Source organism: Neovison vison, chromosome 4 (genome assembly GCF_020171115.1).
Source record: "Neovison vison isolate M4711 chromosome 4, ASM_NN_V1, whole genome shotgun sequence".
Lineage (NCBI taxonomy): Eukaryota > Metazoa > Chordata > Mammalia > Carnivora > Mustelidae > Neogale > Neogale vison.
The window spans coordinates 178,906,535-178,923,678 of record NC_058094.1 but is presented as its reverse complement, the minus strand read 5'-3'; the positions used below and the strand labels follow the sequence as shown (position 1 = coordinate 178,923,678).

Below are 17,144 nucleotides of genomic sequence, written 5' to 3'. Positions count from 1 at the left end.
TCATTTCCCCGTATGATTTCCCCCAATCCACATTTCCCTTCCTTCTCCTAATATCCTCCATATTATTCCTTATACTTCACAAGTAAGTGGAACCATGTGATAATTGACTTTCTCTGCTTGACTTATTTCACTCAGCATAATCTCCTCCATTCCAGTCCATGTTGATATAAAAATTGGGTATTCATCCTTTCTGATGGAGGTGCGATGTTCCATTATATATATGGACCATATCTTCCTTTTTTTTTTTAATTTTTTATTTATTTGACACAGAGAGAGAGAGAGAGAGAGAGAGATCACAAATAGGCAGAGAGGCAGGCAGACAGAGAGGGGGGAAGCAGGCTCTCCGCTGAGCAGAGAGCCTGAGGTGGGGCTCAATCGCAGGACCCTGAAACCATGACCTGAGCCGAAGGCAGAGGCTTAGCCCACAGAGCCACCCAGGCACCCCTGGGCCATATCTTCTTTACCCATTCATCTGTTGAAGGGCGTCTTGGCTCTTTCCACAGTTTGGTGATTGTGGCCATTGCTGCTATAAACACTGGGGTACAGATGGACCCTCTTTTCACTACATCTGTATCTTTGGGGTAAATACCCAGTAGTGCAATTGCAGGGTCATAGCGAAGCTCTATTTTTAATTTTTTAAGGAATCTCCACACTGTTTTCCGAAGTGGCTGCACCAACTTGCATTCCCACCAACAGTGTAAGAGGGTTCCCCTTTCTCCACATCCTCTCCAACACTTGTTGTTTACTGTCTTGTTAATTTTGGCCATGCCATCTGGTGTAAGGTGATACCTCAATGTGGTTTTGATTTGAATCTCCCTGATAGCCAATGACAATGAACAGTTTTTCATGTGTCTGTTAGCCATTTGTATGTCTTCTGTGGAGAAGTGTCTGTTCATGTCTTCTGCCCATTTTTGACATGATTATCTGTTTTGTGTTTGTTGAGTTTGAGGTGTTCTTTATATATCTTGGATATCAGTCCTTTGTCTGTAGTGTCATTTGCGAATACCTTCTCCCATTCCGTGGGTTGCCTCTTTGTTTTGTTGACTCTCCTTTGCTGTGCAGAAACTTTTGATCTTGATGAAGTCCCAGAAGTTCATTTTTGCTTTTGTTTCCTTTGCCTTTGGAGACACGTCTTGAAAGAAGTTGCTGTGGCCGATGTCCAAGAGGTTACTGTCTATGTTCTCCTCTAGGATATTGATAGATTCCTGCCTCACATTGAGGTCTTGTATCCATTTCGAGTTTATCTTTGTGTATGGTGTAAGAGAATGGTCGAGTTTCATTCTTCTATACATAGCCATCCACAATTTTCCAACACCATTTGTTGAAGAGACTGTCTTTTTTCCACTGGGTACTTTCTCCAGCTTTGTTGAAGATTATTTGACCATAGAGTTGCTGTTCCATACCTGGACTCTCTACTCTGTTCCACTGGTCTATGTGTCTGTTTTTGTGCCAGTTACCATGCTGTCTTGATGATCACAGCTTTGTAGTGAAGCTTGAAATCAGGCAACGTTATGTTTTCTTTTTCAACATTTCTTTTTTTTTTTTAAAGATTTTATTTATTTATTTGACAGAGAGCGATCACAAGTAGGCAGAGAGGCAGGCAGAGAGAGAGGAGGAAGCAGGCTCCCTGCTGAGCAGAGAGCCCTATGCGGGACTTGATCCCAGGACCCTAAGATCATGACCTGAGCCGAAGGCAGCAGCTTAACCCACTGAGCCACCCAGGCGCCCTTTTTCAACATTTCCTTAGTGATTCAGGGTCTCTTGTGGTTCCATGCAAATTTTAGGATTGTTTGTTCTAGCACTTTGAAAAATGCCGGTGGAATTTTGATCAGGATGGCATTGAAAGTATAGATTGGTCTGGGAAGTATAGACATTTTAACAATGTTTATTCTGATCCAAGAGCATGAAATGCTTTTCCATCTTTTTGTGTCTTTTTCTATTTCTTTCATGAGTGTTCTGTAGTTCCTCTAGTACAGATCCTTTACCTCTTTGGGTAGGTTGAATATCATAAGTCTTGAGATGGAACATTTATTTTTGCAAATTGATTTTATGACTTACTGAGAAAACTATTAAGTTGAGAAACAAAATTGCTGATAGTTATAAAAGCATTTTGAAAAACACAGAAATCATAATTTTAAACTCAAATGTGGTGAACTTTTAAGAGTTGGCTATTGGAATTTCACATCTGCAAATAGAAATGTATAATACTTAGGTTTTTATTTTAAAAGTTGTCTTACTTGTTAAGGAAATTTAGAAAAAATATTTGGCAGTTTTATAAAAAGGTTTAAATGTTTTTAGTATCATTTTGAGAAGCTCCATTATTTTCAGATTCTAAAATGGTATTTGAGGAACAAATTTTCCTTTCCCAATATAAATAGTAAAACATTTGAACCAAAAATAAGCATTTCCTTCTGACCAAAGTTAGTATTGCATGAATTTTAACTGGCACTCTTGATATGGAACTTTATAATCATGTAGGACAAAATAAAATAGGAAATATTAGATGACTCAAAGAAAAAGAACATGTTAACCAGAGCTAAAATATCACATTGGCCAATTGATACATTTAAACATTACACTAAAGAGGAACATCTCAGAATCCTGGCTTAGCCAACTTTAGAAGAAAATAAAACAAAACAAAAAACTAAGTTTATTTCTAGGTAAAATACTTCTCTACATAGAGAAGCAAAATATTTCAGAATTATTGATCCTATGAGACAAAAACACTTATTTATAAATTATTGTGTTCTACATTTTTTATTAAGGAGACCTATATTAAAGAGATTTTGCTATGGTTAAAGAATTTATTATTTATTATTTACTGTTACTTATCATTGAGCACTACCCTTTCTCCTGCTCCCCAACTACCGCCTTCGTAGGAGCATTTGTTACATGTTGCACACAGAAGAAGAAATAAGCTTTTGTAGATAGTTTTGTAATAGCTATTGCTTACCTGTTTTTGGTCTTTCTGGCTGTGAAGATCTTTAATCATCATGAAGGATGCCAGCGGGTCCGGCAGCATCCATATGTTGCAAATATCAAAGGTTTTTTGTTTTTATTTTTTTAAAAGGTTTTATTTATTTGTTTGACAGATCACAAAGAGAGGCAGGCAGAGAGAGAGGGGGAAGAAGGCTCCCCATTGAGCAGAGGACCCGATGCGGGGCTTAATCCCAGGACCCTGAGATCATGACCTGAGCCTAAGGCAGAGGTTAACTGAGGCACGCCCCCCCCTTTTTTTTTTAACTTGAGACTTAATAAAGATGAGGAAAGAAGTTGTTGAAAGTGACTGAATTCACCTCAGTAAGAACTGTTTCGTTTTTTATATACACAACAAATGCGAAAGACTTGACTGATCTTTACTTAAGGAAACTGGGAATAGCTCCTAACCAATATGTATTATAAATAAAACATTCTAGTCCATACTGTGTTTTTCTTTGTGCCCAGGTTGCTATTTTCTTACTTGGAAAGTCTACTTCTGGCTTCAGGACTTGTGTTTCTAAGTCCTAGTGTTTGTTAATGTCCTTTCTCAGAGTGCAGCCCTTTAACTTTGGGGGGTCCTTATTTTGTGTTTCTGTGGCAGCTCTGATTTCCTCTAATCTGCCTTGCAAATTACTGGCCCAGGCTATAGATTGTTTAGAGTGCTGTTGTTTTTTTCCAACCCAGGACACGCTTCATGTTCATTATTTTGTGTTACACAAATATGACTTCTGTTGCTAAGAAATGCTAATAACATACACACAGTTTGTGTACCTGTCATCGGCTGCCCATTGCAATCAGAGCAAAAGCCAAGTGCCATACTTTGGCATAGGTGGCCCTAATGATATGATATCTTGCCTATCACTTTTACCCCCCTTGAAGACCTCTCTCACCTTTCCTTCTAACTTTCAACATACTGAGCTGTTTCCATTTTAGAAGCTTTGTCCTAGCAACTTGAGATAATTAAGCTGAGGTTTGAATGATGAGAAAGTGGCAGTGTAGACTGTCTTCTTCCACATCATTGTGTAGCCAGTACTTTATCATCATTTAGATCGCAGCTCAAATGTCCCTTCCTCAAAGAGGTCTCCCCAGACTACCCATCTAAAGTAGACTTTCCCCTTACCATGCTTCTTACTCTTTCCCATTATACTTATTTACTTCATTGCATTTTGCACTGTCTGAAATTTTGTTGTTTCTTTAATTTCCATACTGCTGTGTAAGCTCCATGAGGGCAGGTTCTATGTCTGTCTGGTTGGCAATTGTATCCCCAAGCACCTAAAACACTACCTGGCATATAATAGGTGCTCAATAAATAGGAGTTAAATGCATGAGTGAGGGAATGAATAATAAAGAAATTTATAATATAGACTGAGCAATTCATTCCTTCTTTTTTTTGAAAAACACTGTAACAAACATGATAGTAAACTGGGTAGAGGGATATTCACTTATAATCCCAGTACTTAAAGAATTATCATTTTATAGATTTTTCCCATATGTGTATCTATTTTTCATACATGTACTGTACTTGAAATTTTTGATGTTTTATTTTTTTTTGGTTAATGTTGTCAAACATTTTCCAAAATTCTCCCAGTAAGTCCAGTTGTTTTAAAGGCTATGTAGTACCACATTGAGTTGATATTCCATTGTTTAACCATTTCCTTAATATGCCAAATAATTTGTTTCTAACTTTTTGCTATTATAGATAATACTGCAATGAATAGCTTAATGAATATAGATAGCATTTTTCTTCCACTGAATAGGATAAACTATAAACATAAACTGACTGGATTAAAAGGTATGAAGCTGTTCAGATATATTATGACATTTTAAATATTTGTATCTTATAAATTGTAAAGGACTGTGTATCACTTTCTTTTAGAGTTTACTCAAATACTTTTCATAATGTCAGAATTGAATGATGCACACATTTAAGGATTAGATTAATTTTTTAAAGCTTTGGCTTATTTTATTAATTTCATAAAGGAATTTTTAAGTACCTTGTATCATAATTTATTCCTTTAGATTTACCAAGGAGTCTGAGCTCAGAGCTATGAAAATTCTATGAATAAATAAATTATTCCTATATTAAGTTTCACTTTTAATAAATAAGGTAGCCATAAAAAGAAAAAAAAACTATAGCTAGAATAAGGAATTTCATGAGTGATGTAATAGAACAGATTATAAAATAATCTGGGATTATAAAATTATAAATTGGGATTATAAAATTACATATGAGGGAAATCATAACTTTTTATGGTGAGTTTTAATGATATTTGCAATTTGTTTTACCTTTTTTGTTTTCTCAAAGCCAGAAGAAATTTTATAGGGAGAAATGATTTGAGTGCCTTTGAGAACCAATTTGGAAATGTCTATTAAAAAAGTATTCTTTAACTCTCCTAATTTCTCTGTGTGGAGAGAAGGTTACCTGTTTATAGAGGTCACACAAATAAAATACTCTCTGAGACGTTTCTCTTTGGACCTTTTTTGAACTTTTCGAATTGTTTGAAGTCAAATGTAAGTATTGTTTTTTATAGGTATAGAACAACCATGACATCTCTTGCATATATTTAAGTTCAAGGGTTTTGAACAGGTTCTATTTTCTATTTATATCCCCTTATAGTATCTCCTCTATAATTGTCTTTTTTTAAAAAAATATTTTATTTGTTTATTTGACAGAGAGAGAGAGATCACAAGGAGGCAGAGAGACAGGCAGAAAGAGAAGGGGGAAGGGGCTCCCCGCTGAGCAGAGAGCCTGATAAGGGGGCTCAATCCCAAGACCCTAATATCATGAGCTGAACACGGGGGCTTAACCCACTGAGCCACCCAGGCGCCCCTCCTCTATAATTTTCTTAAAGAAAGATTAACTTTTTCTCCTTAGCTATGTTATCCAGAGGATAGCAAAATAAAAGAACTGTAGATTTAAACATACATATGGCATTATTAAGCATTATATATATATATATATGGCATTATTAAGCATTTTATGAAATCTGCATGTAGAGATGGGTACTTCACTTTTCCAAAACAAAGAGACTTTATTTTCTCTGCCATCTAAAAATTATTATTAGCATAAGCTCGATATTATTTTTTCCTTTTTAACTTGTCAGGTAACACATTCCCAGATTACCTTTCTCATGTCTTCTCCATGTTTTCTCACCTTCATTTATTTTAATAATTTTACCATGTAACAGGAAATTCATTTACTTTATCAGACAAATATTTGTTGGGCACCTATTCTATGCAAACAACTTTTTCAGATATTAGGTATGCAAAAATGGCCAAAAAATCCATGCTCTTGTGGAGCTTACACATCCAGTGGACAAGATAGAGAAATAATTATAGTTTAGAGAGTGATAAGTGCTAAGAAGAAACAAGGTAGAGAAGGGAATTTATGAAATATATTTTTAAAGATTTTATTTATTTATTTGACAGAGATCACAAGTAGGCAGAGAGGCAGGCATAGAGAGAGAGAAGGAAGCAGTCTCCCCAGTGAGCAGAGAGCCTGTTGTGGGGCTCCATCCCAGGATCCTGAGACCATGACCTGAGCTGAAGGCAGAGGCTTAACCCACTGAGCCACCCAGGTGCCCCAGGAATTTATGAAATACTGAGGATATGGAAACTTGATGGGGGATGATCAGAGAAGGTTTCACTGAGAGGGAAATTTTTGAGAAAAAAACTGAAAGAAGTAAGAAGGTGAGCCATGTAGGTAGCTATGTGGGGAAGAGCATTCTAGTCCTAGGGAATAGCAAGACCAGTAAGAAGGTGTGTACAGGGAGATTGGGTCATATATACGGGAAGAAGTTGAAGAAATAATAGAAACCAAGATCATGTAACAAATGTTTGAGTTATATAGTTATCTTTATTCTGTAATTTTCCTGAGAATTATATTCATTCTTTGTAGCTCTATACAGAATCATGTTTTCTTTTTATAAATTTACCTTAATAGCTTAAAAACTTGCCATTTTTACCATTTTCGAGTGATAACATACACAAATTACTCAAAAATTTGTGCTTGTGAAATGAAACACAATCTCATTTTTCTACTTGCCATTTATTTTCATAATTTTTTAAAAATTTAATATCATTGTTTTGGGGGCTGCAGATGTTGACTAGTATCCCAGTACATGTGACTGGCAAATCCCATTGCCTAGTGCTACTTTATATAATATTCCTCTTGTCATTTTCTTTAAAAATTTTCATCATTGCAACACTATTTTAAATTAATAATTTTCAATGGTGTCTTTTAAAAGCTAAACCTAATTTAAAAAAAAATAAAAAATACTAACCTTGAGAGTTTTTGACCTGTTTAAGTTTTCTTGGAGACCTTTATCTGCTCTTGCTCTCTATTCAGCCAAAATAAATTATTTGCTTTCTATGAAAAGACCAGGCATCTAAGCAAATAAGTTAAACCTAATGGAAGGATGTCAGATTTAACTCAAAGGACTTTAATGAATTGAAGCGTTTGACTTTGTAATGTGTTAGAATGGACATTTGAAGTCAAAAGATTTTGCTGTTTAGTTCACCCACTGAATAGTAGTAACTCTTTCTGAACTTCAGTTTCCTTGTCTGTAAATGGGAGTCAAATTGCTTACTTCAGAGAATGTAATTTAAGAATATATATGAATGCTTTAAAAAAAACTGCTTAGTACCATTCAGTGTAAGTAGTGTTGCTTTTTATTCTATTATGCATCTATGCTTACCTTTTATGTTCTTTGGCTTTGCTATGTGTGGATAATTTCCACAGCTTATAATTTTTTTTGGACTGGATGGTCCCTTTTAATAGATCTTTTTTGAAACTGCTTCTATAGGTAAATGGACAAGGCTTGCTTGTCACCCAGCAATGTGGTGGTGATTTTACTCTCTGTTCCAGCAGCCTCTGGCATTTATCTCAGTTAGATATTTACTTGCCCTCACTCTGAAGACATCTGTTAGCAAGGGGAAGTCGGCTTTGTTAGAACTTTTTAATCGCATTAAACCTCTATTAGAGGTGATACCACCGAATCAACATCCTTTGGCCTATTTAGGAAGTAAACATTTCACTTAAAGAACCTTCAGTCAAAAGTTTATGAAGACGGGACTGGAAGAGATTATGCTGAGTGAAATCAGTCAAGCAGAGAGAGTCAATTATATGGTTTCACTCATTTGTGGAGCATAACCAATAGCATGGAGGACAAGGGGCGTTAGAGAGGAGTAGGGAATTTGGGTAAATTGGAAGGGGAGGTGAACCATGAGAGACTATGGACTCTGAAAAACAGTCTGAGGGGTTTGAAGTGGCGGGGGGGGTGGGAGGTTGGGGTACCAGGTGGTGGGTATTATAGAGGGCACAGCTTGCATGGAGCACTGGGTGTGGTGAAAAAATAATGAATACTGTTTTTCTGAAAATAAATAAATTGGGGAAAAAAAATATATATATGGAAAAAAAAAGTTTATGAAGCATGAGAGACACTCTGAAAAACAATCTGAGGGGTTTTAAGTGGTGGGGGGGTGGGAGGTTGGGGGAGCCAGGTGGTGGGTATTAGAGAGGGCACAGATTGCATGGAGCACTGGGTGTGGTACAAAAACAATGAATACTGTTATGCTGAAAATAAATTAAAAATAAATTTAAAAAATTACAGTTAAGTAACAACAACAACAAAAAGTTTATGAAGCACTAAGTAAATGGGAAATTACTGTACCAGCACATTGACCCACCAGCCCAGGGCAATGTGAAGCTTTCAGGGCCTCCTGAAGTGCATATTGCTGCTAGGTATGGAGTACCCAGGGCATTCATAATAACTTTTGCTTTAAGTTTTCAAAAGTTGAAAGAATTTGAATAGAGTAGTGGTTCCCAAACTTCGCTGCACATTAGTCACTGGGAGCTTTTAAAAATCCTGATGTCTAGGTCATACCTCATACTAATTAAATCATAATGTCTAGGGTGAGAGCCAGGTATCAATAGTTCTTCAAGGTTCCCAGGTGATACCAATGTGTAGCAAAGCTTTATGAATATGTGGCTCTGGCCTTTATTCTTTTGCTACCTATTACTTTTTCACATGCTTAGCATAATGAGTGATAGCTTGATAATCCTATCATGAGAAACACTTGAAAGTACTAGGTAATGTCTGTCAAGCAGATTTGTGTTCTACATTTTTTGAGACGTATACTGTTTTACATAGTCTTATGTTGTTTTGAACTTTAATTTTCATTGCTGACCCATGGTAGATGTATTTATGTTATTTTTCCCATTTATTACAGCTATTTCCTTGACAACTTTAAATAAAACCATGCTTTGTGGCTTAAGATACAGAATAAAATATCTACAAGTATTAACTAGTTAGGAGTTTCATTCCTTTGTTTTGATTATAATAGCTGCTTTCAGAATAAAAGACCAACAGCCAAATTGTTTTCCAAGTCCATTTTTATTTTTCTCCAGTTTAGTAATAAACTGTTATAAGCTGGCCTAAATTTATGGTATGATTATGAATCTGAAGGAATAGACTATTTAGTTGTGTCACAGCTGCATTAATATTTCCTAATATACACAATGATTGGTGTGTGAGATAGAAACTGTACTTGCAGCATTACTAACTGTGATATTATGAGTGAATAATCATTTTCCCAAGATGGTACTTCATTAAGCCAGCCTCAGTATAATCTAATAAAAAAATCAAATTATAAGTGTGCAAGAAGAGTTCCTAAGTGTCTTGGTTCCTACTGTTGACAGGAGTTAGAGTTTTGGCTGTACATCCTGGAACATTTGCCCAAGGTTTGACCTAAGTTCAAATGGCCACAGTGTTATCTTAAAAACAATAGAAATTCCATTTTGATTTGCAAAAAAATTTCTGTTTCATGGTCCATGTCAAATATGTGTGTGAAAAAATGCAGAACATGAATTGATGCTGTGAGTTTTTTCATTGTCATTTAAAATGAAAGAATACCACCCTACTGTCTCCAATGTTGTCAGAGCAATGTAAATTATGGAAATTTCTACAGTGCAGATATTTGGCTTAATTCATAACATTCAGTCATCCAGTTTTTGTTTTGGATCTTTTGTTTTTCTTGTTTTGCATTTTTATTTTGTTTTGTTTTCAGCCATCATTTTGTCTTATCATCTTCAATTCTAGAGCACCCTGACAACAGTAATGATACTACTGAATTGGGCATCCTTGTCATTCCTGAGATTAGTGTCACAAATGTGGCCGGAGAGAGAACCGGGAATGGGGAAAAAGGCAGAACACTAGGAGAGATTGATGCTCAGCATATACAGGGTGTGCAGGAAACAGCCACAGATCCTAGAACTGAGAGCAAAGGCTTGCCAGAGATCAGGAGGCAAAAATCTGTAAGAAAAATGATGGAGGATGGAATAAACTCACCTGGCAGAGTGCAGTTTTAGCAGAGCACTTTCTAGCTGCCCTCTAAGGTATCTCATGGCAAAGGGCCACTGCTGCATGTCTTAAGCCACAGTTGCACAGTCACAAAAAATTTGCATGTCATCTAATAATCAGAATGCATGAACTATGCACCACAATTTCTCAATGATCTAATGCTCTTTGGAATGGTCATACCTGTATTTTCTCTGAGTAAATTGTTATGAAAACTAAGGCAGAAAATTACTTCCAAAATAATTTTCTGCTTATGTTTTGAGATCTGAAATTATTTTTTTATCTTTGCATTTTTGCCATCCTTGATTTGAAGGATAATGTATATAGAATTTTAGCAAGTTTGAGCTCATGATATATATGTTCAGTTTTTTTAATCTAAGTAAAATAATCTAGAATGTAGTATGCAACCTTTAAAAAAATATTTAAAATATCTTTATACCATGTTTTTTTTTAAGTTACTCAGTAAGAGCTTTGCTACTGGGGGAGAGTTTACCCCTGGTTTTTCTTTGTGGTATTTTTCCTAATTATTTCTGATCTTTTGCATGAATAGTAAGAGAACTCTTCTAAAAACACGGGTTGGGGGGCTGGTTTATGGCATGCTTTTTGCTTGATATACTCTAAATTACTCTTAGTTACGATGAACTATTTTTTCTATTTTATAGAATGTTTTGATTTATTCTTTAATTTTGGTCTATAATCTGTTGCTTTATGTAATTATGCTAAAGTTTAAAATATCATTGATTTGGTATTAATCATGAAACAAGAATTATTTAAAATACTTAATATTAATTAATCTTTGTTATTTCTTTGTTTAGGAAATGCAGAATTAACAGGTCAAGAAGAACTGATGGAGATATCTGAAGTTGACGAGGGATTTTATTCCAGGGCTGCGTCTAGTACCAGCCAGTCGGGTTTATCAAACAGTAGTAACAATTCTAGTAACAAGACAAGTGTAGGAAAGACTCAGAGACGGTCAGCAGGAAGCAAAACTGGAGGAAAAGAAAAAGAAACTCCAGGAGAGTCTTGCAAAGATCACTTTGCCCGAAAACAAACTCAAAGAGCCCAGAGTGAGAATCTTGAGCTTCTCTCTCTGAAGAGACTGACATTAACTACCAGCCAATCTCTGCCTAAACCTTGTAGCCATGGTTTGGCTAAGACTGCCGCAACTGTGTTCAGTAAATCCTTTGAACAAGTCAGTGGTGTCACAGTCCCACATAACCCATCATCTGCTGTTGGCTGTGGGCCTGGGACAGATGCCAATAGGTTTTCTGCGTGTAGTCTCCAAGAAGAAAAGCTTATTTATGTTTCTGAAAGGACTGAACTTCCAATGAAGCATCAATCAGGTCAGCAGAGACCTCCTAGTATTAGCATTACTCTGTCCACAGATTAATTAGTAATCGTTTTCTCACATAACCAACAAATCTAGAGGGACAACTTTGCTTCTTTATGAAAGTGCCCAGGGTCTGTCATCCCTTTTCCAGACAGGAGCCCTGACGGCTTAAATTCTGAAGACTACCTTGACTTTATGAAGGGAATGATATGTAGGTTGCAACAAGTTGAAATATGGTTTTGTTATTTCTTGGGTGTATTTTCCCCCTTGATTTGAGTCTTTTTTTCTTTCTTATTTGTTTCTGTTGCTCTAAGATTGTCAGTTTAATACATTTTGGCAGATTGTCTGATCAGATTGATTACATTTCATGAGAGGTTGTGAGTTCTTTTTTTAAAATAATTCCTACTTTGGCAGTTGTATGTTTGACCTTCAGAGTCAAAGGGAATCTCCATGTATGGGAACTGTTTCTGAAAGGAGGCAGAGGTGCAGCTCCTGGAAGTCTCCAGCTGACATGCAGCATGGCAGTCTGAAAAAAAGGCACGTGAGAAAACAAAAATGATGTGTATGAAAAGTGCCTGATAAAAATATTTGTAATCAGATTGTCCTTGAGATTACAAGAATCCTTGATTTAAAGCACTGGAAAAATGCCTAGTAACTCGGTACCTAGACTATAATTCCAGGGCCTGGGTAGAGGGATTTCTGTTGTTATCTTTGGAACATTTTTATATCAAAAATCAGATTGCTAGTAGATGTGTTGTCTTGAAGTATTTGATCTGGATTTAGCAGGTGAAAACCCCCTTCAATTCCTAAAATGTAATAGGCTATGAAGCTCACTTATCCTGCTGCTTGACTTTGGAAACCTAGATAGTTTGGTTTCCTATAATTCAAAGAACACATCATTGAAGACTTCTGGAAATCAATGTAAATTGTGCAACGCAGCTCTCAAGATACCAGTGTCAACCATATAATACTGAATTATTTGTCAGCAAATGAAGGATATTAGGTAATTTTTTTTGTCTATAAAATATTGTGAAAGAAAATATATGGTTATTTATGTTTGTGTTCTTAAATTTAAAACTATAAAATGTGAAAAATTTAAAACTTTTTTTCTGAACAGGCCTATTTTAAATATTCTTTTTATGATAGAATAATCAATGTAATAGGCTCCAACTGAAAAATAAAAATGAAAAGGCAGTATGGCAGAAGCTAAACAAACTTGTATGTAGCTATGGAGAAATATGTGACCTCCAGGTAGATGTAAAATTTGGTGTTTGCTAATGGTAGTTGTTTTGGCTATGGTTGAGGTTCCCTGTAAATCAAGTATCCTTAACTAATAATTCAGAGGGAGAGAGAGAAAGCAAGGCTGAGGATGAGAGGAAGGAAGGAAGGAAGGAAGGCAGGCAGGCCTGGGGAGCAGTTCCCTCTTTGCGTCTTTTACTGTTAGTACATACATAGCGGTTTCCTTATTTGCAGTCCCTTGCTCTGGTCACACAGAACATACTGGTTTTCCTTTTGTACCTACTTATGCAGAGCTCAAATGTGAGAAATTAATATGTCCTGAGGAATGTTAAAGCGTACACTATGAATGCAGTTTTGACTGTTAACTGCTTTGGCTACCATTTTAAATTTAATTCTTCAAAAAGCATGAACTAGTTTTCATTCATTAATTCTGAATAGAATATGGTTTTTAATATAAGTGAACTTGAGGTTTTTAGTTCCAGTAACAGAAATGGAATTAGATCTATTGTAGTAGGAAAAAAAAAGACAACCAACCAGACAGTAAAAGTTGATATTGTATTAATTTAACAGGAATCCTGTGTACAATTTAAAATAGTTTAAAATGTCACTGTGAATTTCCTATTGGATCTTTTTATAGTTCTTTAACAAAGAATTTCCCCTAGGCATGTAGCTACTAATAGTATTAATAGTCTTAACTAGTTTAGAAGATTAGCATTTTAAGCAAGTTAAGGTGCTTAGGAAACTTGTAGAAAAAGTTTGAGGAAACAGCTGGCACAAATGAGAGATCAGATTTTAATCATCAGCTGCTATAATGGATCTTCATTTTGGTATTATTCTAGATTATTGCTACTCCTGTAGTCTGAGGACCAGTACATAGCATTGGCATCACTAGGCATCTTGTTAAAAATGTAGAATTTTGGAGCCACCTTTGATCTGCTGAATCAAACCTGCATTTGAACAAGATCCTCAAGTGATTTTTATGCACATTAAAGTCTTACTTTTATTTACCAATACTAATTTACCAAATTACTTACCTAGTATTTAGAGTTCTTAGTGGTCTCACAACTCTAGATCAAATATGTTAGATACTACATATTATAATCTTCATTGTTTTTAACAGCTGATGAATTTTTTATAGTGTCCATAACACTTATTAATCCTCTAATTCTAAATTTCTAATGATTTTCATTTATTTTTACAATAAAAATATAACATTTTATATTTTTCTTTTTAACTGTAATTGGAATCAGCGTTATAGATGCCACAATTTTACGTATGAAATGGGTACCATCCTTTTATACAATGCAGAACAAATCTGCATGCATATATTATTTTAAAAACTCTGAAGGCTTACTCAGTGGAGTGGATCTGAATTTATGCTTCAAATTATTTGCACCAGTTGATTTTCCAGGGTGTGAAGTTATGTTAATAGTAAAATTATTTATAATACTTTTGATACTGTTTCAAATAAGGATTATACATTTGAAAATTTTTATAAAAATTATAAATATTAGATAATGTTAACTTTGGTAACAATTTCAGTGATCCCTATTGCTCTCTTCCTACTCATCTTTTCAGATTGAGTTGGAGTCACATTTGTAGGTTTTGTCATTAAGATCCTGATATAACCATTTGGTCACAGGTCTCCTGCATATCCAGAATAATACCCTTTACCACAAGAAGGATTCTGCCCAAATGGGTCCTTGTACCCAATACTTCAAAGGATCTGAACAGAAATTGTAGTTCCATTCCAAATTTTAAGCCCTTAGAGGTTCTTGAACCTCTTCCAACCTCTCCCTCTTCAAAACCCAACTTACCTGAGATATTCTGATGAAGCTGGGTCCTAGCATTTGCCTTTGGAATGAAGTGGGGGAGAGAAAAAAAGTAGACTTTCCAAGAGGACCCAGGACAAGTGAGCACCATGGAATCCCTTGTACACCACCGTGGAACTTTTTAAGGCAGCTCTGTAGTCTTGAAGGTTAGAAATCCTGAGTCCTTAAATGATGACACAGTTTGTTTTGAATAAGCAATGTTTCATTGCCCTTTTCAATTATGAAGCAATTGCTTAGCAAACGTTACTCACATAAAAACAAAAAGTTGAATTAAAGGGAAATATATTTTTTTAAACCAAAATAGATAAAAATGATTTCAGTTCTAAGGGATTTTTTTCCTGTTTTGGAAGACTATAATTAAAATATTAAAACCTTTACATTCAAATTATAGAGAAAAAGTGTACTCTGAGACATAATTTTAAACAAATATTTAAAATAAGGCTGTTTAACATTTGAATCTATAGGCACAATAAATTTATACTTTATTAAAGGGAAGCACACATCAAGGAATCTTTATGATAAATAATGTGAATGAAAAAATGTTTTTTAAAAAGCCATTAAAGAGAAGAATAATTTCATGGGTACATAAATTAAGCATTTTAGATAGAAATTAATGTATAATAGTGTATTCCCAATCTTTGGATGAAAAATAAAAACTATTTCTTTAATTAGCATGAATTTATACTTTTAGATTAGTTGCTTAGTAAAATTATACTCAATACTTTGATTGTTCACATTTGTTTAATTTTGTTAAATTCTTTATCAGAACTTAAATACATTGTCTTCTGTACTTTGTAACTTGTGTGTACCTAAAGAGACTAGCAGTGAACATTTTGGAAGATGTTTTTGTGTTTTTTAATAGTAAAGTTCTAGAGTACCAGTGTCTTGATATAAAGTTTCTGTTAGTAAGCTCAAGATCTTATTTTGCATACCTTTGCTTCCTCTTATGTGGAGTTTTTGTGTACCTCTTATCTTTTAATCATGTAGTGATACTAATCTTTTCATAGTAAATATACTTGTTCCTAATTGTATTCCTAGAGTTTACATTCCTAAGAATAAACTATGACTTTGCATATTTTTATGTGCTCTCTACCTTTTTAAGGCTATGGAAATAAACTGGAGTTTAGTTTTTTGAAGTTTTGTATATTTGTGTAAATGTTGTCCATATGCAATACTTTATACAACAGTGTTGCCTCTTGTTTTATTGAAATAAAAACTGAAAAAATATTTTTTCCAGATCATTTTACTCATTAAAAACATCATCATAAATTTTTGCAAAAGTCATGATGTGGAGGAAGAAAGTAAAAGAGGAAAACTTAGGTGAGTTGAGCCATTGAGAACTTTTGGGAGTAAGCCATAGGACAATAACATCTCGTTTTTGGCTTTGTTTTACCTGGCCCAGGGATAGGAAGTGTGATAAGTCCACTGATGTCCATTCAAAAGAAAATGAGCTCCATGGTTCATAAGCTATTGATGCATTATTTATCATACCAGAAGCACAGGCAAATTTAGGTAACAATGCTTTGCCCTTTTATCTTTAATATGAGTCATGAGTCTTGATCTTTTGAGTGCAGAGATTCTATGCCCCTAGTTCTTAGCATAGTACTTTTTGCACAGTAGATACTGAGACATTTAAGGAATGAGTGAATTAGGCTGATGTTAGTTTTGGGAAAAATCAAGAATAGAGGGTCTCCAAAATATTATATTACAGTAAAATTTTAGAATTTCATTTATTGGCTCTAGGAAATCTCTGTGGTACTACTTGAATTGCTTTACTGTGTCTGCTTAGAAACAAGACCCTCTTAGAAACTTGAAAAGAAATTCCTGTTATGTAGTTGATTGTATATTTGGATAATTCCATTTTATCTTAGGAGCTAAGTAATTTGGGCAATGTTTCCTGAACTACTATTAGAAGAGTATTCATAAAGAACCACAGCAGTGGTTTTGTGAGCAGTATATTAGCCTTATGAAATACACACTCTTGTAGTGACTATAGTAATCCCAATAAATAGTTAACTCACCTCCTAGAATCTGACTATGGTAATACCAACATAATTATTTTTGTAATTATTAAGAAAGGCTTTTAAAAACAATTCTAGTCATTTGCTAATTTTCCGTGCATTATTATGGTGGTGGTGGTGGTTATACGTAGCTATATATGTAACGAAAATTATAGTCTCTATTAATTTTCAAAACAATTCTATAAAATGAGTAGAATCTCCATTTTACAAAAGAGGAAACTGAAGTTCTGAGGGCAGGCAACTTGCCCAAGATCACGTAGCTGCTGGGTGCAAAGCCAGGGCTTGAACACAGGTATTATGGCTCTCACTTTCCTTTTTAATTACTTGGTGAAAGGAGGTACTAAGTAGATACTACATAGTGGACATATATATGAAATTCAACCAT

General features: G+C 34.8%; 1 protein-coding gene across 5 annotated transcripts in view; it reads left to right on the top strand.

Moving 5' to 3' along the window:
• FAM126A (family with sequence similarity 126 member A) overlaps positions 1 to 15,044 on the top strand; it is a 104,301-nt gene extending 89,257 nt beyond the window's left edge. For 4 of the 5 annotated variants that reach the window (XM_044246204.1, XM_044246201.1, XM_044246202.1 and 1 more), the window contains one exon: positions 11,153 to 15,044. In XM_044246204.1, coding sequence (XP_044102139.1) covers positions 11,153 to 11,727 — 575 coding nt within the window. In that variant the 3' untranslated portion in view covers positions 11,728 to 15,044. Of the gene's footprint in view, positions 1 to 10,079; positions 10,376 to 11,152 lie in introns of all 5 variants that reach the window. The other variant, XM_044246205.1, reaches the window with a different exon arrangement.
• The last annotated feature ends 2,100 nt before the right edge of the window (positions 15,045 to 17,144 follow it).